Raw genomic sequence first — 27,911 nt, 5'->3', positions numbered from 1 at the left:
GCATTTTACAGATAGCCACTGTATTTAAGCACAATTCACTTATAAAACACAAAAGCTATCAGAAAAGAGGACTTGGGAGCTTTCATTTCCATTTCTGGGCATTTAAGGCATCAAATAAAATTTTAAGTCATTCCTATGTCAAGACTGCTAAATTCAACTTGATGAAAGCATTTAAAATTCAGTCATTGACCCTGAATATTTATTTAGGTACAGACATCCAAGCCTTTGGAAGATTAGTATCTAAGTGGGGGAGATGAAAAAGGAATGACACTGCGACTGTTCTCAGCCTTCACCCACTACAGAATTTAAAACTTGTTTTTCACCATGGACCTTTAACATTGAGTTCTTAAGGATAAACACTAAATCTGGAGTTACTGTTTTTAACTTCAGTATTTTTTAATACGTCAAAAAAACAATGTCTGGTTATAAACAGGAGCTATCACAGGCCCTAGCTCCCCTCTCCCTAAAAACAGGGTCACTAGGGAGGGGGGCTTGGAGGGATTAAAAGGAGAGATATTGAGTGAATCAAATTTTAGGTTCCTTGCCTTATTGACCTACAGGTCTGTGCTTAACTGAGGAAAAATTAATCTCTTTCAAATGCACTTAATTATAATCAAATACCCATACCAATGTCTGTCACCACATCAGCACATCTGGCAGCAATGAAGACAAATTAACAATAAGTCAAAAAATCTGGCAATATGATCAACTAAAGCACGCAAAATCCATTCTGTACGCTCAGACCACCAGTGACTAAGGATGGATTAACTTCCTGTCTCTAATACTGGTGCCTAAATTAAAGGGAAATTGCATTGCAATCTGGGTACCAGGTTTCTGGCTGCAGACAACTAAAAGCCCTTAGTTCAGCTACACCAGGCAACAAAATCTTTGCTCTCGCTTTAGCCCTGATGCATGTGATGGCCTATTCCAACAGCTGCTTTTAATTTAGTTTAAAAGAAGCCATTTGGCAACCATGTAAGTTTGCACCTTCAAAGCAGGCAGATTTGAAAAGCCAATGTCCTGTAGAATTAACTATTTTGAAGTCACACTGTTTTAGTGCAGTGATGACAACAGGATTCACAGCTTTTTAGACAACAGGCATCTGTACATGGAAACACAGAATAAAGACCATTTTCTATCAGTTTTAACTACTGTTTTATAGTAAGCAATCCTCTTTCTCTATCTTTGTATAGTGTAAGATACTGGGTTAATTATTACAAATATAATCCAGCAAGATCTACAATTGCTCAACTTGACTGAGCAACTAAATAAAGCACAGATCTCATCTCTAACCAGAGAAGGGCAGCCAAGTAAGGAACAGAAGCATGAATTAAACCAAAGAAAACATTATCTTGTTCTTGGATTACCTCCTCATGTTGAGCAGGGAGTGGTTGCAGAAGCAAAAGAGGGAGAAAGGGTATGGGAAAGCAAAGACTCAGGCACGTACTGCATATTTGGCAAACACTTGACACTAATCCACTCAGAGAAGACCTAGGTTACCAGGCAGATATCCAGGGCCTCATTTTCTTCTTTTACTCAATAGCTTGATATGAATTTGTACATCTACTGTGTATATCCCTCCACCAGATGCAGGCACATTAACAAAGGCACAGGCTAACTGCTGGTACCACAGCCTCGTGGGCATGCAAACTGAGGGTGTGTGTGCATATCTGACAGGGGGAACTCACAAACTGGAGGATTTACAGCCTTGCTTTGGTTCAAATAGCCACAACCCACCTTCCAGGTAGCTGTGGCAGGATCATACTCACTCCTCGAAGATGAACATATTTTACACAGTGAATTTAAAGGTACAAGTTTAAGTCAAATAAAGGTGCAAACAAGCATCAGAAAGCACCTACATTTGCAACACTGTCTACAAACTTAATTCACACTTTTTATTCTTCATACACTAATGTGGGTCACAGACCACATGGCAGCATATTTTATTAAAGTAATGTGCAAATAAGATGCATGATACCTGCAAACAGCATGGAGTTTCCATTTGTAAAAAGGCACAAGTAACAGTACAAAATTAGAATGCTTACTACTCATTTCAAGAAAATGAAGTCTGACATAGAAATACATACGCTGTATTATTTACATCATTAATTTACAAAACATATTATTTGCATAAAAAAGGTATAAAATAATTACAAATATAGTTTTTTAATAAGAATTTTTCCCTGTATAACCAATGTAGACCATCTTGGAAATTATGCTTTATTGAAAAAAAAAATATTTTTTTTCCTTCTGATTTTCAGAGCATCATGTGGTTTCTTTCTTCCCTTCTTCTCCTTATTCCCTTTTTAAATAAAGTTCCATATTGAGGTAGTAGTATGTCAAATTATTTCTTTGGTTCCAAAAATCATTAGGTCCAAAAGGAGCTATGTATCCGAATCACAGGATTGGAAAGTAGAAGTCCTAAAGTTTTCAAATGACTGTTTGCAAGTATAAAAGCTGTTTTCTCCTCCAGAAACTGTCCTTTCCTTTCTGTCTTCATCTGCCTCTGCATCAAAGTCCAGTGAGACATGATGATTATTATGGGAGGTTTTAGGTTGGCAATTTGCTGGCTGTCTACAGCTTGAAAGAGAGTCCAGCTGAGGCCTCCATAAAGGCTTTCCAAATGTTCCTGAAAGACAGTAAAAGAGTAAGCACAGAAAGACTGATGCTAAAAGCTTTGTGTCTCACCCTGGTGTACATAAGTGGCACTGAAATGCAAGCCAAGGATTGACAAAGTTCACCAAAGTGAGATTTTACTTAAATGTTGCTTTACCATTTAAAAGCAAACATCCATGTGATCATAAGCATAAGGCAAGATTCTGCCACCATTAAAAATATTTCCCAGCAGTTGCATAGCCACACACAACTTCATTTCTTTTGTTTTCATGACTACTTCCATACACATTTTTTCAGGGGGAGGCTGCTGAGAGGGGAGGTAGCAACACAGACCAAACTGCAGACATGTCACAAGACACTTTCTAATGCAAAAGTCACTCCCTGTTTTGTTCTTCAATAAATAAATGGCATGTGCAATTGGCCATGCAGTTCAGAAAAACTAAAACAGGAATTTAAAAAAAAAAAATAACCCCACAACCTCTATCAGGTTATACAATACTGTCCCACAGTGCAATCTCAATGCTAATGCAATATTTTTCTGGCTAGCATCTCCCATTAATAATAAAGATGGGAGATCCACAAAGATGCAGAGAGCCACATGCTCCATTTGCCACTGATCATCCAGCCACTTGTGGGCAAAGAGAAGAGCAGCAACCCAAAGAGAATTATACATTTCAGTTCAACTGTTACTAATAATTATCTGAATTTACTAGTCAGAAAACAGTGTGTGTTACTCTTCACCACTGGAAAGCTGCTATTATCAACAACTCTACAAGAAGGACAAGGACCACCTTTTTTCACTGAACAAAGTCACAGGCATCCTAAGTCATAGCATCCGTAAGGACTTGCTTTCAGAGGACAACGTGCCACAAGGCTGACTTTGAAGAACTCAAGTTTTTATTAATAATTTAACACTACATCTTTTAATAAATTTTGAACCCAAAATACAACACTTCTGCTTTTGTTTAGTTATTATAAGTAAGGGTTTCAAGCAAAACTGTGATCTGAGAAATTACTAAAAAAGTAATTGGACAAAATCCCTATTTCCATCAATGATTCGTAGAGCAGTTTTGACCTAAGATATTCCTTACCAAAAGCACCAAAGCTACAAATGAACTGTCTTAAAAACAAAAATCCAAGCTATGAACTTTCTGGCTAGTGTATCAACTGTGATGCTAATGCCAACTGTCTTCTTCACTATGACTGCACAGGCAATTTGATGACTGTGCTGAAGAAGCGAATTCCCAACTAAAGACAAGAAATCTCCCACATCTTCCACAGCCACCACCTCTAAGATCTAGCCATAGGCTCTTTTGGAGAAGAGTGCTAATGATTATGAAGCACCTAAGGCAATAACAATACAGCGTAAGTGGGGTAGCACGCTCAGAGAGCTGATGAAAGAAATAACTCTGCATAGATTTTTAGGGCAGGACCATGTGCCCTTGAGGTGACATTAACTCCTGGACACATGAAGATACAGTTGGATTGCCTTCTGCAGGAGATTGCTAAAGCCCTATCTGCTTAGTCCCACCACAGTAATAGTGGCAGGCAGCCAGGAGGCTGGCCATGTGCAGTCCCAGGGTCTCTGCCAGATGTCCTGGCATCTGCAACACTTTACAGTTCAACATCTGGCGTTTGAAGGGGGAAAACTTCAGAGCTTGTGCCTCCCTCCCCACCCCCTGAGAACAAAGAGCCCAGTGATGCATATTCCCCCAGGTCCCCTTCAGAGCCAGCAGACCCAGATCTAGATCAGCCAGTGCTGACACACCAGCCAGGAGACAATCCATGGTACCAGGGCTGTTCTTGGCGCTAAGATATCACAAGGATGAAAGCAGTATGTGGTTTTATATGCATTTTAAACCAGGCAACCAAACCAACATCCAAAATTTAATGAGCTTCAAGGATAAAGCAATGCTTTCTCCTTCCCCCACCTCTCCCTGCAGTCTGGATTTAAATTGAAAACCATAAACTAAACTTTGGGAATTCTTTTGTCATGCACATCATGAGAAAACAACAAAGGAGGGTATTTTTACATAGAGCCTTATTTTGAAGGGCAAATAATTCTGGCTGGGTTATACAATATATACGCAGACTGGTTCAAGTCTCCCCACCTAAGTTCTCCTTACATACCTTCTGCCTGTCAGGCAAAACTTCTGGTATGCCTGAAGTTTGTTAAAGTATATTTAAGTTATGTATGCTAACATTTACAGAAGTCTGCCAGCCATATTACGACAGAAGATAAGAATCGCATCACTGATGAGATATTTACATAAGTGTGAGCTATTAAGATCTAGTAATCTAATTATTCTCATTAGACAGTTTTACTATAATCACTTTTCCTCAGCTTCAAACATTTGGGAAAGAAAATCAGTTTTGCTTAGTGTTGTAGGTAGGAAACAAGACAGCAAAGAAAATAGCAGCTTGAATAAAAAAGCAATAGCTAGAACATACCCATGAAAGTGCTGTTACTCATAATAGATGAGGGTTCCAAACTTCTGTTTAAATCAAATGTGTCTGAGTTGAGACTTTTGCTTCTCAGTCCAGTTCCTTCATTTTGAGTATAAATAGAGTTCATCAATCTGCTACTTGTAGCCTGTGTCCCAATAATGCCAACACACTGGTCAAAGGGATCTTCCTGTGGAGGTGAGTATTGATAGCATTCCTTTTTCTTTAAATATCCAGACTCATAAGGGCCCAAGCCTGCTGTTCTCTGATCAGGGCTGCAAGCTAAACAAAGTGAAAAATTGATTTTATATAGATTCATCATAACAAAGATTGAGCTAGGACTAAAACCACCCCCCACCAACTTACTTGTACTGTATGTTTCAAATGTGTCAGAACTGTAAGCACTGCCTTTTAAATACAAAGTCCCTGAAGTCCCCAGATAGTGGCACAGGAATGGATCTGCAACACCCTCCAAGTCTGTTTCACTGCTGTTATCTAGATGGCAAATGCCTTAAAAATAAAATTGATGTGTCAGCACACGGTCTTTTCTGAATCTTCAGCTTCGAGTTTCTTGACTAAGTTTTAAGAACCCCACATATTCAACTACTTTTCAGAGTGTAGCTTAGAGTTTGCTTACGTTTAACCTAACCTTTGGATGAGAATTCCAATACCACAACTGTTCAATTAATTAGCTTGACAGAGAACGTGTCACTTCACTGTACAATCCCTGAACAACAAAACCAAACCAATCACATGGATCAGAACCAGGGACTTCCTTCTTCCAAAGAGCAGAAGACAAATTCATGATCTGACAGCCACCTTTCAAAGCAGTGTGTCAATGTCAAAGTCCTGGCTGGAAGAATCTGAGGGAGTCACTGGCTGCTAAACAGCTATAAAGATTTTCAGTTCAATGGCTCCTGAAAGCTTTGCACACAGTCTCTGCTTCTTGATCCACACAAAGGCTGCTCCTCTCACTACCCTACAACTGAAAAACTCTCTCACCATCACTCTGTTCCCACCTGTCTCAGCTCCTGATTGTAAGTCAACCCCAAGCCCTTTCCCAGAAAGGTGCCTTTTCCTCCCAAGAGCAGGTATGTACAGGATTCTTCGAGGCCATATGTATAAACAGCAAGTACTGCAGCTTTTAACTTGCAGTCACCTTTGACTCTGACCCTAATGGTTCTTTTAACCAGCAAGTTTAAACACTTACACTTAAGTTCCACATGTATTACCATACATGCTTATATTCCACTAAAAGCACCCTTTTCAAGCTGTAAAAGAGGAAGACGTGCTGTGGTAGTTTCTTTTGGACACTCTTGTTTTGCTCATGTCCTCATCAGTTTAAATTTACCCCTGAGACTAGAGAAAAACTCCCTGATTTAATAAACATTATAATGACATTTGGATCAACAGAACCAAGTTCCAGTTATTATAATGTTGAAAAACTCCCAAGCAATAAATTTCACATCCTCTATTAAATTTCTAAACACGCTTCTTTAGTGTTATTTCTATTAGTTAGAAACACTATACTCAATCTGCAGCTCCTCAAACCATGTGAAAAATCTGCTTAGCGTTTTCTACCTACCATTACTGTCCCTCTGCTGCAGGAAATACCCTCCTACAGAAGATGAGAGGAACTGATGGTGACTACCATTTTCAGATGAGCCATATCCATCCTGTCTTTCAGCCAGTGTCCCCTGGGATGACAGGTAACTTGGAATGTCAGCAGGCAAATTTGTTTCATCTGTTGGGAAGCAAAACACATACAAAAGCCATCAGCATACTTCAGTTTGTAGAAACATTTTTAAATTTGTCAGCAAGCACTGAAAGTAACAAATAATTCACCTTTCTGCCTTCTGAGTCAAAGCACACAAATGTTCCTACAATAAAGTCACTGCAAAGCAACCACAAACATTTTTTTTCCTTTCCAAGGTAAACCTTCAGTTTACACACCTGTATTTGTGATGCTGCAATCTTCATTTCTCCTTCTGGTGTGGTAGATGATGACCACCCACACCAAGGAAGTGCCCACCACACAGCAAACCACAGCTATGATCACAATGCCAACTGTGGCCCATCCATCATCATCAAGTGATGGGGCAATGTTTTGAGGAGAGTCACAGGTGGGAGTAGGAATTACATTAAGACGGATGTTGCCTCGTTCAGTTCCAAGTGTATTAGACATTTCACAAGTGTATTTCCCAGCATCCTCGACATCTGTATCCACAATAATTAGCAACTGATTGCCTGCAGCAAAGAAGTGTCTTTCTGTTACCATGAGAGGGCTGTCATCCTTAGTCCAGTTCAGTCGGGGTGGAGGGCTGCCACCAGCAATGCACTGCAAGACTGCAGTTTCACCTTTTGTCACAGTTCGATCCAGCAAAGGCCGCAAAAATGATGGTGTTTCTGAAAAGAAAGCACAAGTCTTATATTCTAAATGATCGTGCAAGAGTAAGAAGTGTCTCTTTCCTTCACAGCTCAAGAGGAAAAACTAAATTAAATGCATCAGCAAGGCCTAATAAAACTTACTCTCATTCTAAGAAGAAACTCAAGAATTTGTACTTAAAGCCTACAACTTACTTGTCAATTGACCTGATTTACATGCTTGACTACCTTACAAAGTAAAAATGCCAAATCATACATGCTTAAGATTGCAGAGAACTACAATAAAAATAGTTAATAAAATGTCAAGAAATAAGAAGTTAAACAAATCTACTGTCTCTAAATGAAAACAGAAGCCCCTTCCTCCATCCTATGTGTACCAGATGTGTATACACTTAGAAATGTAACTAACTTTCATTATTTTGAATCATAACATTGATTGTGCTGTTAAGATTTGCCAATATCTTACCTAGTACTGTTAATGTTGCATTAGCTGAAATGCTTCCAGCAGTGTTTTGAGCTGTACAGCTGTAAACACCTGTGTCCTCGATCTTCACATCAACAATAAAGAACACATCATCTTCAGGCATGACATGCATGCGCCTCTTGCGTGCCGCAGGGAAATCTGTTCCACCATCTTTCTGCCAAGCAATCTGTGGGATAGGATGCCCAACTGCAGCACATTCCAAACGTGCCATTGCCCCAGCTCGAATGGTTAGGTCCATGGGGATCTTTGTAAATGAAGGCAGCACTAAAGAAGAGTGGGTGATGCCAAAATCAATACATTTGAACATACTTTTCCTTTTTTGTACAGCATTTTCTTGAACATCCTTCATGGGCCTAAAAACACCAGAGAAACTTACAACCTAAATTGATCAGTTGCCAACAGAAAGAGAGGGAACTGTGAAGTATGTGAGACCACCTAGATCAAAATCTCATTTTTGCTAACAGCCTCCTAACATGACCATTCCACAGCATCTTGAAACAGAGTATACACTTACCTCCTGTCAGAAAAAGTTAATGTTTTTCCATCTTGTAACATTGATTTTTCCAGATTTACTATGAATTGGGTATGTTATTTGTTTTTTTCCTATACTATGCTTCAGCACACTGGATTCACAGGTAAACTGAATGGTGACCTTGGAAATGGATACATTTTTAAGAAATAATCTCATATTATGGATCTTCTAAAATATGCAGAAGAATGGAAAATCTATGATTACCTATCTTGATGAAAATCGTTCTAATTCACAAGCAAAACATAACATACTTACTGTTTACTGTAAGTTTGGCTTTGACAGAGTAGGATGAACCAAAATGATTTGAAATAACACACTGGTATTTCCCTTCATTGCTGAACTCAACATTGCGCAGTCGAAGGATGGTGGTGTACTCCATCACTTCTCCACCCTGGGCCCGGAGATGTGCATAATTCTCCATTTCAGCATCTTGCAGTAATTCGTTGTCTTTCTTCCATGCAAAAGTCATTGGAGAATCACTGCTGCTGGCTGCTGAACACACAAAACTCAAATTGGAGCCTTTAATTGCTGACTGGGTTTCTGGCTGGACAGTGATCTGCGGTTTAGGAAAATCATCTGCACATAGGAAAAGAAAAAAAAAAATATATGTGATGCCTGAGGACTCTTTCCAGAGAGTTAGTAAGTCTTGTTTTATAGGTTTAGAGAAGAGTCAGATAAGTATTTATTAAATGGATCCACAATGCTTTTGTTTTAAATTTTGTTAGCCTTAGGGCATTTAAAGATGCTGTATTTATGAGTTTATTGTACCATCATGAGTTATAAGTCATCTCTTATTGAAGAGAAAGCACATTTAAAAGCAGACTATGTGCATAGTTTCTTCAATAGAAGCACTAAAGATGGAAGAACTACCCCCTGACATCCATAGGAAGTATTCTGAACATCAATCATGAAGCCTACCTCTCATCTTTACAACACCTCAGGCTGCTGTGAGTTCTTCTTTATTGAAAGAATAGTTCTTATGCTATCAGAAACTGCAAGTTACAGTTGAGGCTTTTACCCAAACCCACAAAAAAAACCCAAAAACAAAAACAAACAAACAAACAAACAAAACAAAACAAAACAAAAAGAAACAAAACAAAAAAAACCAAAAGTCAGTCTTCCAGTGATCTGAGTCTGGAGCAGGGCAGATCACTGAATTTCAATAATTCCTGGAGGTCCCTTTACTACAGGAATGCTACCTTCGAAGTGCCATTTGTGCCAAACATCTGTGAGTTTACACAATTAGCTGCCTTCTGAATTATTTATTCAATTGTGTGTACATGGCATGTGCAAAAAAAAGTGGGCAAGTAAATGGCTGGATTCACAAAAGCTTTAGTATATTCCCAACTCAAACCCTAAAACTCCTCCCTGCAGACACTGTTGTATTTCCTAGTCCCTTTGTCTTACTTATTAAATCTCAAATGATTGGGAAAAAACTATGTGGTCAAAGTGTTATTTCTGTGAAGAACCTCCACTCTGTTACAAAAGAAAATGAGATGTGCAGATAGCATAACCTTGAACTGTCTGCAAAATTCCTGCAGGTATGAAGCTGTGCTCCAGTGCAGGGCAACATGGATCTGGGACTCTAAACATGGGCTTTAAGAACCTCCCAGGCCATTTTCTTCATACCCATGACTAACCATTTTCAAATTTAGTTAATACATTCACTGACTTTGCACAGGAATAACTAAAACACTCTAAGTACTTAAATTAGCCTTGTGAAAGGATGGGAGAACATACTTCAATCTTAATTATCTGACAGGAAGGGGTGATAAAAAGGTCACTCAAATAAGCATACAATACAGAATAAAGAACACACTAGGATAAGACTAGCACTATGTTTTGTCAGAACGATAATATGAGAGTATATTTGAATGAATGTATCACAAAGACATCCATATATATATATATATACACCCTTTAATTTCAGACAGCAGTCAACACTTAAAAATCCTATAAAAGCAAAAGTAAAAGCAACCACTGCAAACTTGTAAGGCAAGGTGTATACACCTGAAAGCCTAGTGATAACACACTTTAAAGATATAACTGAAACACTCAATGATTGTATTAGGAGATTTTAGTTATTTCTGCATGGCAATTGTGTTAACTATCAAGCATAACAACTGACTCGGTACATTTCTTTTTGCTAATACATCTTATACCCTTTAAAATTAATAACTTAAAAATAGCATTCAGCAGCCAAAAGAAAGATCACAATTCCCCAATTTAACAAATAGAAGATATATATTTAAATCCCCAGCTTAGTTTTTTGACAGAATGCATTTAGAATAAATTAGGATGTCTATTTCATATCTACTCCTCTAGCCACTGAGTAATCTGTAATTCCTTGCTTTATATCAACTTCTCCTTCTCAGCAGTAGCTAGAATCTGCTTACTATTTAATTTATTAAATATTTGACTGCTAACAGGAAGGGAAAAAACAACATTTTGGTATGCTATTTTATATTCTGGGCCTGCTTTCCCACTGAAAAAGGGAATGAGTAGTAACAGTAAAAATTAACCAGTTATATTTGCTAAGAAAAGAAGTTATGGAGAATACACCTTTTTGTCTCCAAATTTAACAAAAATATATGAAATGCAGTTAGCTTTTAAATTTTCTGATATTTTCAAAGTTCCCACGTTACACAGCAGAGTAATTAAACACACATCTTTACTCTGAATTCTTAGCTTCACTTTCCTTTAATTGAGAACAGAACATAACAGGTGTTCATGAGTGCTGCTAAAAACACACAGAAAAATTTCATTCTTAAGGCTGATGCTATCAACCTCAAACTCTCAGGTCCTAAATTAAAAATATTTTACCAGCATTTACTATCTGGCAAACTGAAATAAAAAATACCATTATCATAACTGTGGTAATCAGGTATTTTTTTGAACACAGTTTCTATAAAGGCAGTAATTTACATACTCCAAATAACTTTAAAAAGCAGACAACAAGCACACACAAAAAACATCAGAGCTGAGCCACACTGGTTTTTTTACCTTCAAATTTTATCAGCCCTTGAATAACCTCAAGACTAATGGAGTATGAAAAAAATTTATAAATAACCAAGCCCAAAAACTACACTTGAATTTTGCCAAAATGTCTCATTTAAAAATGACAGTTATCGAAACAGTATCTTTTAAATCTAGAGGCACATACATCTACCCTCACAAACTACTGAGCTTCCACTCGCACACTATGATATGTTCTGTGTTAGCAAGCTGTACTTGAAATAAAATCACTCTGTCTTACACAAAGCCACAAGCTTTGAGCATCTACATCATGGTTTGGGAATGGAAGAAAATGTTAGTAACATCACATCCTCCCCATTTTGTTATAAAATCACAATATATCAAGGAACCACAAAAAAATCCCAAGCACGCAGCAAAATTTGTTTTATGGAGTGAGAAATAGATGCTACACTCACCACAGACAAACCCATCCAGGCTGACAGCAAAAATACTTTTCCCTTTTAGCAGCTGAGGATGGGCACAACTGGCATTTACAAAGCTCTGAAAGTTGTTCTCTGACATCCACTGTGGTAGCCATTTTAACTGGCAGTCACACAAGAGACTTGATGTGTTGAAGTGCCTAAGAAAAAGCAATTAAAATCAAAGCCTGTTTGTTTTTTTCTGTTTGTAATACAGATCTGTCTGTATAAACATAATTTTGTAACAAAACTAAGGTTTTAGGTCAAACATATTGCAAGAGAAAGATGGCAATACTGTTCAGCTTAAATCCCCTCCCTTGCCCTGCTGGTGATGCTGCACATGATGCCCCCCAATACAAGGATGGCCCTCCTGGCTGTCAGGGCACTGCTGACTCAAATTCAACTTGCCATCAACCAGGACACCAGATCCCTTTCCACAGCTCTGCTTCTCAGCATCTCATTCCCCAGGCTGTCCATAAACCCTGGGCTGCCCTACCCCACCCCAGGTGCAGAATCCAGCACTTTCTCTTGTTGAGCTTCATACAGCTGCTGACTGCCCAGCCCTATCATTTGTTGAGGTCTCTCTGCAGGGCCTCCCTGCCTTCGAGGGAGTCAGCAGCTCCTCCCAGGTTTGCACTATCTGTGAACTTGCTCAGTGTCCCTTCCAGTCCTGCACCCAAGTCATTTACAAAGAGCACAGGGGTGAGGATGGAACCCTGCTGAACCCCACTAGTGACAGGCTGCCAATTTGATGCCATCCTGTCCAGTATAACCCTCTGCACCCAACGCATGAGCCAGAGTTGTTCTGCACTGATCAACAGAAAACAAGGGTGACAGGACAAAAACCCATCCTCACTAAAATACATTTTTTGCAGTGACCGCTTCCTGACTTCTCTGAAGATCTGTCTCTCTGCTACTACAGGAGAGAAGGACCCAATTACAAGCACTGACAACCAGGTCTTTACAAAAGAATTACAGCACTGCATTTCACTGGTCCAGCAAGCTTTAGCTCAGTGACAGCATTGCTGATCTTAGAGCACATTACATCAAAGTCTCCCTTATCTAAAACATGTTAGAGATCACCCAACATAAAATAAGGACTTTAGAGACAACAAATATAGCAGAAAATTAATGCCTCCTATCCTACTCCCTCTCACTTAAATACACCCATCATATAACTAAAAAAAAAAAAAAAAAAACCAAAAAAACAAAACACTGACATAAGCTTTTTATGTTACTTCAGAGAGATTACAGCAAGGGTTTATCACTGCATCAGGCAACGTCCTACTAGGATTACTTTTATACATTTATCAGGATATATATATACTTAATAGAGATCACGTCTTTTAATAGAAACTTACAATTCCTTGAGTTTCTTCATTTGTGAAAATGCATTTCCTTGAACTGACATAATTGCATTGTTACTTAGATCTCTAGGAAGAAAAAAGAAAAACAGGATTAGAAGAAAAACAATCATTTATTATATTGAATGGATTTAGGACTCAAGCAACAGTTTGCTATTTTAGTGATACACAAAGGACTCTCAAGCTCAAAAGTGAGACATAAATAAGGAGTTTCATGGCATGCTTAATATGTAATAACTACTGCATTAATTCCAAAATTCCCACTCAGCAAAACTCCAAAACTGGAAAATCATCTGAAAATAGCAGTAGCAACCATAGTAAGTGTATTTCACCCCAAGTCATAAGTAAAGCTTGTTAATCCTACTTTAAATTCAGTTAGCAAAATTATTTTTTTTTCCAGTTTTCAGTTAAATGTGAATTTCTACTACTTACAAGTGTTCAAGTGCATCCAAACCAGAAAAGGCTTTCTTTGTAATGGATCTGATCCTGTTTCCTTGGAGTATCCTAAAAAATTTAAATGCATGATAAAAACAAAATGCAATTAAATGGGAGCATTTTTGAGCTGAACAATTGCATTTTTGGCATTTATTTTTGAACCGGGACTAGCATGCACCACTCACCCATCCCCAATGCAGCAATATGTATCACATCTAGAAGATACTAATTTATTCCCCTTGAATAAATATCTAGATTTTACAGTGACTTTAGAAGACATTTAAGGTGTACAGCTAAGTGACATGGATTATTCTAAATGTACAGCTATAAAAATCTTTTCATTTCAAAAATCAGCATTTGAAAATTTCAATGAGATGGAGCCACTTTGACTGGATGCTGCTTTACCTTATTGAAGACTAAGCCTGTCACTATGCCTTTGTCAAATGATACACTTATTATTTCAAAGTATGGGAAATCCTCATTCTTTGATAATATGTCCATAAATATTAATAATATTTAAAATATTTTAAATTAGTTTGACTTGGAAAATCTTGCATTTCTTTTATTGAAAAGGAACATGTTATAGAGAACAAAGTGGTGAGGGACAAAAATTATGTCTGCTATGGAAAACTTAATATCCTTAGGTGGTGGGATTGTCCCTTGAAAGACACATAATAAGCTAATTTTTTTAAGGCACGATGAGATACAAATATTACAGCAATACTCACAGCTTCCTAAGTTTATCTAGGCCAGAGAAAGCACCATTCATATCTTCAATAGTCCATGATATTTCATTGTTTTTCAGATCCCTGTTTAAGAGGGGAGAGGAAATCAAACCACAAAAAATATTAAAAAGAACAAGGCACACACTTCTTCAACAGCATGTATTACTTAAAAAAACCCACTCTAAAACACCTTTCTGTAAGGATGGATTTTTATTCAGTTGTTTTTCCTGAGTTTAAGAGAAGTTTTACCCAATTAACTTCATCATTTCAAATTTTACTGAGAGACTTTGAAGACTATTAGTATTTTTCCCACTGATAATTAAAAAGATTAGAAACTCAGTGATTTTTAGAATTGTGAGCAAACCAACCCACAGAGCCTCCCAAAGGTATTTAGATACAGGACTATCTCAAGAGACATGCATCACAGGAAGGGAAAGGACCAACTGTCGTCCCTTTGAAATGAAACACCCTCACGTCTTTTTAAATCCGTAACAGTAACACCTAGATAATCATTTTAACATCCCAAAACACTCACTTCATTATCTGTGAAGCATAAAGAGATTAGAGATTTGTGTATAGAATGGTGTGTCAGCAAAAAAATCTACCAGGTAGGGCTATAGGAGAAAGAAAAATCTAGGAGAGAAAGCATAATACTTAATACCTAAACACCTTGCAATTATCTAACTTTCTCTCTTTATGATCTCCAACTCTCTAAAATCTTAAAAAACATAGTGTATGCTCCTCTAATTTGCATCTTTCCTAGATGCCCTAAGTGTGAGTATGTGAGAAAACCCCTGAAAATAGAGCCTAGAGGGAAAGGCAATCCTTTTGCTCATATGGCTGACAGATGGGTCAGTGGTATGCAATGGGAAGGTTTTAACGAAGAGGAATGTATTTAGATTCGTTTACTTTGTTGTTTCCCTTCCTTTAAGAAATGTTATTTCAAAACATGTTTTAATACTTAAAGCAGTTGTCCAGTCACGACAATGAGTTTTATTTTCTTATTCCTGTTATGAGGGAAAATTATTCAGTTAAGACACAACTAACATCTACATCCCTAAAACTGTGGGTAGCAGTGCCCTGCTCGCTGCCTTCAAGCAGAGATGTACCTCTCCTACAATAATGCTACTGGAAGTTTCTATCACAGTTACCACCATCTACTGTGCACAGCCTTAACAAAAGAGGAATTCCTCCCTTTCTCAACTATTCTAGAAAGAAATATTACTTTAAGAAAATCATACACTGATAACAAAATATTCTTGTCTATTTCATAAAGAAAAGAAATAAACTATAAAAATCGGATTTTTCTTAAGGTTTTTGACCTTACAAATTGAGTTTGTCAACTTACAAAATCTGTAGACTGGAAAGTCCCTTGAAGGCACAATCAGCAATGTAATTTACTTTGTTGTTTCCAATGTACAGTCCAACCAGCACACTTAAACCAATGAAGCTTGAATCATCTAACCTTGCTAATTGATTGAATGTCAAATCTCTGAAAAATTAAGGGGAAAAGAAAGCATTTTAATGTTCATGCTGCAGTGCTTATTTAACTTAGTTCAGCCCACACAAATTTTCAGGGGGGAGCACAATTTTTCCTCTTGTAATTACCACAGAACCCACTACAGCACTTCTGACCAGCATTTTGCAATTGTTTCGAACAACTCACAAATTACCACAGAATTAGTTTCTCTCATTTGAAAATTACTGTATTACAGCTTTAGTACAACTGCTACAGTGAAATGCAGCAATCACTGTTAACTTCAACTTCTTTCAACAAAACTTATACAGCAAAGTTGTTGTCACCTTGGAAACTTTGCTAGGAAAAATTCACAGATCAGTGCTAAGAAGCTCATGCTTTGGCATGTACCCGACTTTTGAAACTGGAAGAGAATAAAGGTACTCACAGCTCACTGAGTTTTTGGCAAAATTCCCAGGCATCAGGATTGATCCTGCTGATGGCATTTTGGCTGAGATGGAGTTGCTGCAGCATCAGTAAGCCATAGAGCCAGCCTTTGGTTACCTCTGTTAAGTTGTTATGGTCCAGCTGCCTACAAATACCCACAAACAGAAAAAGATATAAGGTTCAAAAACTCAGCAGCATGCATGCTATGCCACAGGTCCACATCTGGCCTCACACCACTGCCTATATAGCTGGAGTCTCTATTTAAATCTTGAATTGTATGCATGCATTTAAAATGTGCTGCTCTACACATTTGCCACTGACTGCTTTTTAGACCACAACAAAACAATTTAATTCAAAAATTAAATTAAATTTAAATTTTTACCATGCAATGCTATTAATTCTGTGCAAATCTACTTCATATGTTATCAGCAGAACTTACCAGCAAATGCTTGATACTTACAAGACTTCCATGTTGGTCAAACCCCAGAAAGCACCATCCATGAGTCTTGTAACTCCATTTCTCTGTAGCTTTAATGATTTCAAAGCAGGAAGTCCTTGGAAAGTGAGCCCATCTATTCTTCTGATTTTGTTGCGATTCAGCTCCCTGCATCAATAGAATTTATGGTTACAGCACAGTAATTTTACCTACATGCCAACAACCTTTCTTCCCTCTCTGGAACCAACTTTATTTAGACATCTTTCTTGCACATGAAACAAGGACAAGAAGTAATAAAAATCAAATGCCTTACTGTAACACATTATGTTCAACCATGTTAATAATGTTCTCCCTTTCTGATACTGAGGATAAGTACCTTGATTTTCAGACTTAAAGAATCCCTGTAGACCTAGAATGTCATGGTTAATCCTGTTTCAAAATTCAAAATTGAAGGTGGTGTTTACCCAGCAGTAGAGCTGTTAAGGTTGGTTTGTAATTGCAATCAATAAACAGTCATGAAAAAGTTAAAATTTTAGTTGGGATAACTAGACAAAATTGAATATCCTGGGTGATCTCCTTCTGTATCTGCAGCCAAGTACTCATTACATATCTCCCTCCTCCACAATCAGTTACACATTTCCCTCTTTCTTAAGCGGTCTTGGCACTTGCCCTTCTGCCACTTCTACACTCACCCTGTGCAGGTCAGAAACTGGAAGCAATGTGCATCCTGTGAGGGAGATGTAGGGCATAACTACCTGGAGGGCAAGATGCAGTGACAGGATTAGACAATACTACCAGAAGGTAGTGATCATCTGCCCCTTCAAGGAAATCTTACGTCTACCAAACTAGGAAAAATCTCTCCTTTCAAAACTTATTTCCTCATGTAAAGTAAAGGTTTAAATAATGCTCTCCCCACAGTTATACCATCATTATCTTTCAGAGACATAGCCCTGTAAGAATTCAGCTTTCCTCTGTGGCAGTCTGACAAAAAAATCTACCCGATAACAGACCTGAGGGAGAATGCTACTTTTCATCCTGTGTTTAAATATTAATAAAAAGTGAAGAATATTCGGTAAGAACAGGCTTTAATTCTTCCTCCTTCTTCTCAGAATACCTTCATGTGATAACACACATTTTTGGCCCTCCTTGCAGATAAGCTACCTAACATAACTCGGTCAGCATATTGACTATGAACAAGTGGAACATTTTTAGGCAAGAATATAACCAACATCCAAAATTTAAGGTGAATCAGAAAATCAGAAAGTCTACCAAGATCATTAACAAATCCCGAGCTTTGCAGGACTATTCTCACACTCTTCTACTGAGGCTTGAGTAAAACTGTTCCAGCACAAGTATACAGAAGAAACACAGTCACTCTTTCCAGAAATGTCAAGTGTTCTTATAATATATCGCTTTCAAGGCTAACCTAAGAGACTTTGTTGTTTTTAACTCCTGACTCTGTGATGTGGAAAATAAGGATCCAGGATTTGACAAAATGCAACCCCTTCTCTTGTCCATTTTCTGCACTTTCTAAGTTTTCCAATCATAAAAACCCCCACAGTCTCTTTCATGTAACTTTATTATTTATCCAGTAAAACATTTATGGACAGCACTGTATCAGTCAAGCTGAAAGTCTATTTATTCAAGTATATTGCTTATTGTCATGCTACCTGAAAGCAAATGAATTTCCTTCATTTCACTGTGAAAGCACTAAGTAAACGACTCCTGCAGTGAACTATATAAGTTTACTTTACTTACTATTTTCCTGATGCATTTTTACAGAAATACTGCTACTACTCCTTTTCTAGCCTATTTTTTTTTAGCTTTTAATAGGCAAACAAAATTTTAAACACAAAGACTGTTCACATCTCACCAACATATAAGACTAGTTTTGTTCAGTACAACGCTGCAGTTAGTAAGGGTTGTAGTAATGTTTTCTCTGTCTGTCTCACTCTGCCTCTGGTTAAATTAAAGGCTAAAGTTCAAGCACTGCCAGTGCTTTGGAAAACCTGAAAACAATTAGTCAATTGTAGGTTACACTTACAGGTGCTGCAGATGGGACAGTTTAAACATCTTTTGAGGAATTGCTGAAATTTTGTTCCTGTTCAGTTTCAATACTTGAAGTGTGGTAGACAAATTGTCAAAGGTACCCGGCTCCATAGAGGTTATTCGGTTACTGTTAATATACCTGTTGAAACAATGTCTTGAAGGTTAAATTTACAGTTATTTAATAAATTCTTAACACCAAATAATGAAACACAAACCTCCTGTGGTGCTTAGTCATTTATAAATAGAGTTTTTTTATATTAATTAGAGCTCTTGACAGCTTATTCTATAGTCAAACAGTATTTCACCACTACCATTTTACTCTACTCTGCCAGAGTGTGATAATGGAAGAAGATATGTGGCAATCCTGCTACTTTTTTATCAGTCACTATATATGCATTGCAATATTCCTGAATAAGAATTAAAGTGTATTCACAAGAAGTCTGTCAAACTCTTTTTATATAAAATATAAATACAAACTAGTCTATCCATGGGGAACTTAAATTCCTTTTATCACCTAATTATTTCTCAAGAGACACATCTATTTGTTTCATCTCAAGATAATGGCCTTACCTTTTTTTAATGAATTAAAACATCTCATCGTAACAACTCATATGTTCAAGTTAGCAGCTTATGTTAAACTAGACAGGTGAAAGTAGGAATACTTAATGTCATTCCAATTAAAATAATGTAGTATTAAGATACTAAATCTTAATGAACAGCTGCCAATCTAAATTATCCAACCAGATCTTTGAAAGTAACCAGAAAAAAAAAAAAAAAAAAAAAAAAGTAGTAATTTTTACTTACAGATACTTGAGTTGCAATGATGGAAATGATGACATTTTTAGCTCTGATATATTGTTGTTGCTCAAGTCCAAAGTTTCTAGCCTCTGAAATGGCTTCAAATGTTCAGCCAAAATGTTGGCAATCTTGTTACTGGTTCTGAAATTTAAGGGCAGTAGGCAAAAGACTGTCATTTCCAGAGTAAAAACACCTTAACTACACAACTGGCAAATGTTAATTTTTAATTCCCCTATTTGAAAATAATTCTGAGTTACAGAAAAGCAATAAAGTATGTTCTCTATGCATAACATTAATCCGAAATCACAAACTGGAATAGTCCAAATAAATTTTCATTAATAGTTCTTAAAATATAATTCCAGGAAACAATGAAAAAAATGCAATATAATGAAATTACTGCAATTCATGGCTTTTAAAAAGAGATGTAAAACTCTATAATCACCTATTTCTGAACAGCAGAAATATGTGGTACTTGCATGAAACAGTATGTCACAGTATTGTAATGAAATAAGGTTAGAGCTGTTTTTTTTTTTTTAAGCAAATTAATATCATAGTAGCTAAACACAGTGTTTGAGGTTTTTTGAAAACTCCCTTGGCATGGAAGTCCAACTGAATTTCCAGAAAAAAAAACACAGAGCTAGATTATAAAAGACGGTTGACAGTGCAGCGTCCTGATCTCTAATTGTGGAATTAGACCTAGTATTCCAACCTACAGATTTTTTCAATGAGTTGGCAAAGAACAAAAATTCTGCATATCAGAGGTCACTACAGGAGTTTTGAACTTCATGTCTGGCCAATCTTCAGCTCAGAATCACACTCAATTCCACAACAAAAAGCATGCAACAATCTGAACATGTGAGTATTGTAGTCTGCCTTAAGGAACACGCCTTCTTTCACTTTCACACAGGAACTTTTTCCAGTACCCTATTTCATGTTCATACACAGCAACCTACCAGTTTTTCTATCTCAGCTGCATAATGTACAGAATCACACACATATCAGCAACATTATTGCTGAAGGCTACCGGTACATAGGTGAAAGTAGATCATGACCAATTACACAAACGTAACCTGAAATTATTCTTGTTACCTTGTAAGTTCAAGTCAGTTCCAGCTGTGGTACATTCTATACCTTGTTTGATATTTACCAAAATTTAAGAGCTTTCCCCAGATCCTAGAGATTGCAGGCAAATGCAATTTTAGTAAAACTATCAACAAGAATATGAATTCTGGAGGGCGTTTACCTTTACTGGAAATACTTGCTCTGGATCAAACAGCAAGCCACACATTAGGGTAGCATGGACAACTCTCATGTATTCAAGGGGTGTGGGGGAACTACCACTCAAGACAAAAAAGTCCTAACTCACAAACTGAACCAGAAGTGAGATTAATGAGCTTTCTGACCACATATGGGAATGGGTAAGTGATCCTGCAGCCCCACCAATGCTGAGCTTGGATCACATTTCATTCCTTAGGCTGTCTGGTAGAGGTACACTGCATTTTTTAACTCTTAGCTGAAAGTATTTATAATAAATGGAACAAATTACTTTAATAAAGAACAACAAACACCACCACCATGTGTCAGTTCCACCAGCCAAATAAGAATGTGAGTTAGATAACAGGTCATAGAGCCTTGCCTTTATGCATTAGTTTGTTTACAAGGTAATTACTAACAAGGTATTAAAACTGCCAATTACTTGAGTGACGAATAAAATTTTCCTTGCAGTAAAAGTGTGCTCCAGCAGAAGCCAGCAATTTCCTGAACTGCACGCCTCCTAAATTGCAGTGTGAAAGTGTTCAGTTGTAAGACAGCTTGCACAGTACTGTCTTTGTGTCAGCACTGCTCCATAAAACAGAAATTCCTTACAACTGGCAGGATAATAGCCCCTGTATTACAAACTTTAGTTGGACCTAATGGAACCGAATAAAACCCTTATACTGTCCTCAGAGTAGCACTTAAACCAACTGGCAAATTACCTGACACAGACCAGGTTACAACAAAAATAACCAAACAAAAAGCCCGCAGTTTGTTTGTTCCAGGAACATTTTTCTTTTTTGGAGATGGTAAGGCCATATTGACGACTAAGGAGCAACTTCTTTTGCTCACTGAAACTGCACTACATATCATAGTCCTAGTCCATCTCACAATCAAAATCAAACCAACCCTTACCGCACCTTCCTGCTAAATCACATTAATAGAAGTTACTCAGTTGCAAAATAGCTGAATGGTTCACTCCCTATTGCTCCAACACCCTAGTCCAGTTTCTCTTCAAAAGAATATAATTATATTAATTCACACCTGAATGATTATTCAGCACTGAAGATATCCAAACATTTCTATTTTAAGATCCAACTTTATTTAATATGAGAAAGTTTAAATTTGATTTTTCTTCATAATCATCACTTAAGCAAATTGCAAAAAACAGTGTATCATCCTCCTAACTGCCAAATCACCATCAAAATTAGTCAAGAAGGACATGTTTGAAAACACAAGCCTATCTACTTGTCAAGATACAACCAAAGAGTATGCATGCAGACACACTGACATGAAAGTTTTTTCACTGAGAGGAGTATGGGGGTAAAAAAACCCAGAAGAAAATCTTTCTTGTGAGATGTCACTATTGCTGTGTTCAGACAAAAGGAGCTGCATGCACCCCATTGGTTTTTTTTCACAGACCTTCAAGTAGAGATGAGAGAAACAGAGATCCTCTGCAACAAGAAAACTAGCACATCAAGTTCTGCCAGAAAAGTACCTGCAGCAATTTGGTAACTATTTTTTCGTTTGGAAGGAACAGCAACATGCTACAGCTTCCTTACAACTTCTCCTGTTACAGCTAAAGCAGCAGGAGCACCAAGGAATGCAGATAAACCCACCAAAAATATCTACATGACTTTGAATGTGCCTTTTGCAATTTAAGTGCCTACCCTGACTTGCAGCAAAAACCTCCACAAACCAATGACGATGAGTGCATACAGCCTGATTTAATTACTTTTACATAAGCCTGTGTGAATACCAGGTTAAGAGAGAATACCAGTTTTTCATTATTGGCATGAGAAACCTGAGCTTTCTCTCTCAACATTCATGACTTTAAATGCATCAGTAAGCCAGAAATCTCCTAACAGCCCTCTCAATCCTGATCTTAAGACTCATTCTATATAACCAGTTACCACATATCTGACATAATGGCTTGTACTTTCCTTACACTGGGGAAATAGAAAGCAGGTCAGAAACTTCTGTATTCTTTTTGTTCAGCATCTAGTTAACACCTTTCAGATATAAATGCTCTTAAGTGATGAAACATCCCCCTCCCCTCAGTTTTTAAAGATATGAGATAGTCACACTGTCTCTCAATAAAGATAAAATGTATACATATATATATATATATATAATGTATATATACATACATAATGTATGTATAAAATGTTTTCTACCTGAGAAAAATATCCATGTAAGCATCATGGTTCTGATGAGTTATAACACATTAATGTGGAAAATCCAAGGCAGGAACAGATTAGGACCTGAAGTCCTATCTTTTGTTTCTCTTTGAAATCTCACCACAAAAAAAACCACTCCTGCACTTCAAGCATAACTTCTTCTTCCAGCTATATCCAGATCTGCAGTGTGTTGAAAACTTCTTAGTTAGATCTCCCCCTACCCTAACAAGGAGTATGTGTAGGAGCCTGGAGGTAGAGCAGCCTATTAAAAAAAAAGTTGTCCAGAAAGATAACTTCGGAGAAGAGCACATGCAGCCTGTACCACTGTTAGATGTAAAGTAACTATCTTAACACATGTATATCTGGGCTTATACACTACCTCATGTCCTTCAACTAAGCCCTGAGAGGCAGAATAATCTGCATCACAAAAAAGCAAATTAAACCAGAGTGTAATCTCCTGCTGGAAAACAAGAGGATACATAAAGAGGAAAAAAAAAAAGCCTCCTGCTAGGACTAGATGTATCTTTATGACCAGCGCTGAGGCCGAGACACGGAAATTCATGGATGCCTAGTCTGATGGGATTAGAGCTCTTCTATCAGAGTCTTTGCAAAATCAATGTGACTGTCCACATCTGAGCATGTTCTGGGTGGTCTCCATGGCATGCCACTACAACTCACAAACTCCTTTTAAATTTTTCTGTGTTTTTCACCTGTTTTTTCCATCCCTCACTAACTGACATCATGTTCATACAGCTGGCATATTCTTTCTTGAACTCCCCCTCCTCCCCTCCCAAACTCCTTTGGGAGTAATGATGTAAACATACTGAGTGGAAGAAAACTGAAGCAAAATGAAAAAAGCAAATTATATTAAATACAAAGGATCAAGACTGTAATTGGAAGTGCTGGAAGATACATACCTTGTGGTTCTTAGGAAAAAACTGGACAATTTTAAGGAACTCTTATGAGAAGAGCCTCAGTAACTACTACTTCAAGAAGAGCAAAAATGTTCTTTTTTTCTTCAATTTCTATATGTTTGAATACTGATCCATATTGTAATGAATAATTGCATCATTTAAAATAATGAAATTGCAATTTTAAGCTCAACACTACCCTTACAAAAAAAGCAGCCTCTGATATGAATGGGACTACATGCTCTTCTCACCATTAAGACACCCAACTGGACTGAATTAAGAAAGCCTGAGGGTTTTTTAATACTTGCAACTGTTAGTCATAGAAATATTACAAGTGAAACTGTTTTTCTCCAAAAGTCAGCAGAAATAGAGCCCAGATTCTGGCTCACTTCCCGTTCTACTGGTAGGTTTACAAGTCTGATGCCTCTTTCACACACGAGCTTCTTGCCTTCCTTGCGGCAAGCAGTTGTTCTTTGAAGGTCTCCTTCATTCCAGGATCCATGCCTCTCATTCCTCTTTCAAGCCAGATGTCAGCAAGACTCTGCTTTTATATTTTGTGTTTTTTATGGTATATAGGCATAACACAGAAAATGAAAACTCAGAACTCTGTAGGCTACTGATACCCTGTCCAAAACTTGAAACCAAAGGTTTATTGATTCTCAAATCAAACATAAACCGGGAAAGGGGAAAGATGTAGACTGAAACAACTCTGTGATCAGACATGTTTTCATCATCAAAAAGAAGAAAGAGACAAATCCAAACCTTCAAACACATGATACTTTCATAACAATTCTCTTCTGATTCCAGTCATAGTACCAATATGCAACTAATTAAGCTTTCCTTCCAAACTCTCTTAATACCCTGATGTCTGTTTCCAATTCAGTTTTCTGTCTTTTCCAAAATAATCACAAGTTACTTAACATGTGATAGGCAAGTGAATGTGTAAGTTCATCCCTTTATTTTAATAACTATGAACAAAAGCAATGCAAGCATAACTATTTTTGCAAGAGCTGACAACAGTAATAACAGCCCATTGCACACTTGGTGAACTATGTGACAGTTAATACTAAAATCTTGGAAAATTTTAAATATTACCTAGATAACACCAGCATAGTACCCTCCAGTATTATATATCATCTTTCTAATCTAATGTATAGAGTTCCCAATTAAAGCACCTATTCTTTATTGTTACAAAGCAACCCTCCCTTTTAGAGGGTGCAGACCAAAGGCTAGGCAGTTTAGACTGCACATCCTTCTAGAGGTACCCCAACTTCAATCATCAATGCAAGGTGAGAAATGTTGTCCCATTCACTTTCTCTTTCACTCAAGGCACAAGTGATTTCATTGCTCTATTGCAATCACCACCACCAATTCACTAAAACAATTCCAACACTTACACCTGACCTTTCAGTTTCATTCTCACCTTTCTCATTTTCTGTATCATATGCCCCACTCCTCTGTAAAATTCCTACCACTCTTCCATTCTGTCATATCAGAACAGTGTTCTCTATTTTTCTAGTCCATTACTATCTTTTTTAATTCACCTTTTCTTTTACCACTATGATCAGAAAATCATGACAGATTTATCCACTGCAAATAGATCATAAAATTTGCATTCTTTTCCATTCTCATTGCAAAAGCATTAATCTAGGCTCTCACTCCCTATATTTTTAATACAACAAACTCTGGGTTTCTATGTACTTCTTCTCCTTCCCATCATTCAGCCCAAATTGGTGCCATAAAAATAGAGTTTCCACATCTGTTAAGTCTGACTAAGTCAGGTTCCTTTTCAAATTCTTTCATTTACTTCCTCTTAAGTCTCCACAGCAAATGTCAAAGACTGCAAGAATTAATTCCAGTAAGTTCCTTGCTCTAGCTTTTTGCTCACAACTCCAGACCAAGTCACACATGGTTTACCACCACTCTCAGTTTTGGGACATTCTCCAAGTAGCCTTATGCCTGAAGCCCAGTCTGGCATTCCTCTATCCTTTCTTTCAATCCTTCAAAACAAACTCTTCCAGGCAGCATCCAAATCTTAATCCTTCCCATAATAAAGTGGTAGCTGAAGAGATGACAAGGATGTAAAATATTTGACCAACGTTTTTTTCATACTGGGATCCAGACTCCAGTTTAGTATGCTAGCTTTATAAACAAACAATACCACTTTCTCTGGCAAGCACAGCTGGGAAAGGCATCCACTCCTACTGAATGTAAGCTTTCATTTTCAAGAGTTTCATCTAAACATCTTTCTTGTGACTGCAGCTTTCTAACTGCATACCGACACAGTGTTCTCCTGAATTTTGCACACAGCTTTTGCTCCCAGACCACTGTGAGATGACAAAGAGGCAAACCTCTCATATGTACCCTTCTTGTCTTTCCTGAAGGCCCTTCACAGGGGTTTAAGTTACTGCCACAAAGTGCAAATCATCACTCTTATTTCCAAACTGTCAGCTGGGAAAAATTCATGATTTGAGCGTTTGCTTCAATTAGGTGAATTTTATTTCTCAATATGACTATCTGAAGCCTGATCTGGGATGCCCATTATCACATAACATACATAAATACACTTTTCCACATTTTAAACAGAAAGGGACACAAAATGCTAAAAAAAAAAAAAAGCCAAACCAAAACAAACAAAAAAAAATTTTTAAAAAATTCCTCTCAGTAGTAGAAGGGATTAATTGCCACTTTTCTTCAGTAACAGCGTTTCTGCATAAAGTAAGATAACGAATCAGGCTAATCTTATAGTGGCTGATCAGAAAGCTAAATTTAAAGTTGAAATAGATTTTCTTACTATGAAAACTTCTGACCTGTGCAGTCACCTAGGACTGGCTACTTTACAGTTCTTTTGTCCTGTTTTTGTCTCCTGACCTCTTCTGTTACTTTTTGTTCATTTACCATTTTAAACATCCAGGATACAAGACACATCTTCAAAGATAGCGAATTTAAATTTAGCACATATTGACAGAAAGACATTACAAACTAAAGGCTGTAGACAACCTTCAGAGAAGTAACTTTTGGACTCTGCTCATCATCTAACAAACACATGGTCACATTTCAAAAAACTGCTTCAATTTTGGCAGCACTTTGAACTATCTCAGAACTTAAAAGTGAACGGTCTCTGCCTTAAAGGCTTCCTGTACAGACAGAGTTGGAGGATTCCCCCAGTGAAAAACCTCTACCACGTCACATTTTCACTGTGTCTCTTATAAACAGAAGATTTTACATTCTAAAAAAAAAAAGAAAAAAGAAAAAAAAAGTGAAGCAGGAACCTAATATAAAACACACATTAATGTAAGACTTGAAAAACATTCCTGAACTGTGAATCATTCAGGCACCCTTTAACTTCCACACCATGACTTTTGTATATTCCTCTTTGGTTTTACTAAGACCAAATATTTGTTTGTATTCTAGACTAGGATGATCAGTCCTTACAATACAACAATTTGAATCACCTATGCCATATGCTTAGTGCCTTTACATAAAATCTCCCCTATTCAATAAAATGTAAAATTACCAGTTTTTTTAAAACACTCAGTTCTTGAAAACTAGCCTAATGTTAGAATTTCACTATATGCACTTGGGCTTGTACATCTTTTCTAGTCCCTACTGACTTCAACTGGATAACTATGGAACATATTCTGGATGTGGGAAATGAGAAAACATGGGGTTTTCAAAATTAGTTCTACACATCTGTTTTGATAAGAACAATAAATTGTAGATGGAGAGGCATAATACTTTAATACTCAAAGCTGTTCTGTCTCTTCATAGTCACTGAAACCTTCCATTTTCCACAGTACTCAAAGATACAGTGTACTGATGATGTTGGGTAGTGTCTACAACTACGTGTTTCTTTTATTCTGCAAGTAAAAATAGCATGGGTTTCTTATTTCAACTGCATATCCTTAAACAAAATCTTATATAACTTTGCTGAATTTGCAAATCAGTGTCTCTTCCTCA

General features: G+C 37.2%; 1 protein-coding gene across 1 annotated transcript in view; it reads right to left on the bottom strand.

Moving 5' to 3' along the window:
- Window positions 1–1,874: 1,874 nt before the first annotated feature.
- The window catches only part of LRIG3 (leucine rich repeats and immunoglobulin like domains 3), a 38,597-nt gene continuing 12,560 nt past the window's right edge, over window positions 1,875–27,911 (bottom strand). The window contains exons 4-19 of the mRNA XM_056481896.1: window positions 19,613–19,747; window positions 18,804–18,947; window positions 16,784–16,927; window positions 16,325–16,468; window positions 15,769–15,912; window positions 14,424–14,504; window positions 13,693–13,764; window positions 13,258–13,329; window positions 11,894–12,057; window positions 8,718–9,038; window positions 7,913–8,194; window positions 7,015–7,467; window positions 6,647–6,805; window positions 5,428–5,571; window positions 5,068–5,343; window positions 1,875–2,629 (exon numbers count right to left, since the gene is read on the bottom strand). Of these exons, the coding sequence (XP_056337871.1) occupies window positions 2,385–2,629; window positions 5,068–5,343; window positions 5,428–5,571; window positions 6,647–6,805; window positions 7,015–7,467; window positions 7,913–8,194; window positions 8,718–9,038; window positions 11,894–12,057; window positions 13,258–13,329; window positions 13,693–13,764; window positions 14,424–14,504; window positions 15,769–15,912; window positions 16,325–16,468; window positions 16,784–16,927; window positions 18,804–18,947; window positions 19,613–19,747 (2,980 nt within the window). The 3' untranslated portion in view covers window positions 1,875–2,384. The remainder of the gene's footprint in view (window positions 2,630–5,067; window positions 5,344–5,427; window positions 5,572–6,646; window positions 6,806–7,014; window positions 7,468–7,912; window positions 8,195–8,717; window positions 9,039–11,893; window positions 12,058–13,257; window positions 13,330–13,692; window positions 13,765–14,423; window positions 14,505–15,768; window positions 15,913–16,324; window positions 16,469–16,783; window positions 16,928–18,803; window positions 18,948–19,612; window positions 19,748–27,911) is intronic.

The sequence above is a fragment of the Oenanthe melanoleuca genome, chromosome 1A (genome assembly GCF_029582105.1).
Source record: "Oenanthe melanoleuca isolate GR-GAL-2019-014 chromosome 1A, OMel1.0, whole genome shotgun sequence".
Lineage (NCBI taxonomy): Eukaryota > Metazoa > Chordata > Aves > Passeriformes > Muscicapidae > Oenanthe > Oenanthe melanoleuca.
The sequence above is the reverse complement of the archived record's forward strand: the minus strand, read 5'-3'. Positions and strand labels throughout refer to the sequence as shown.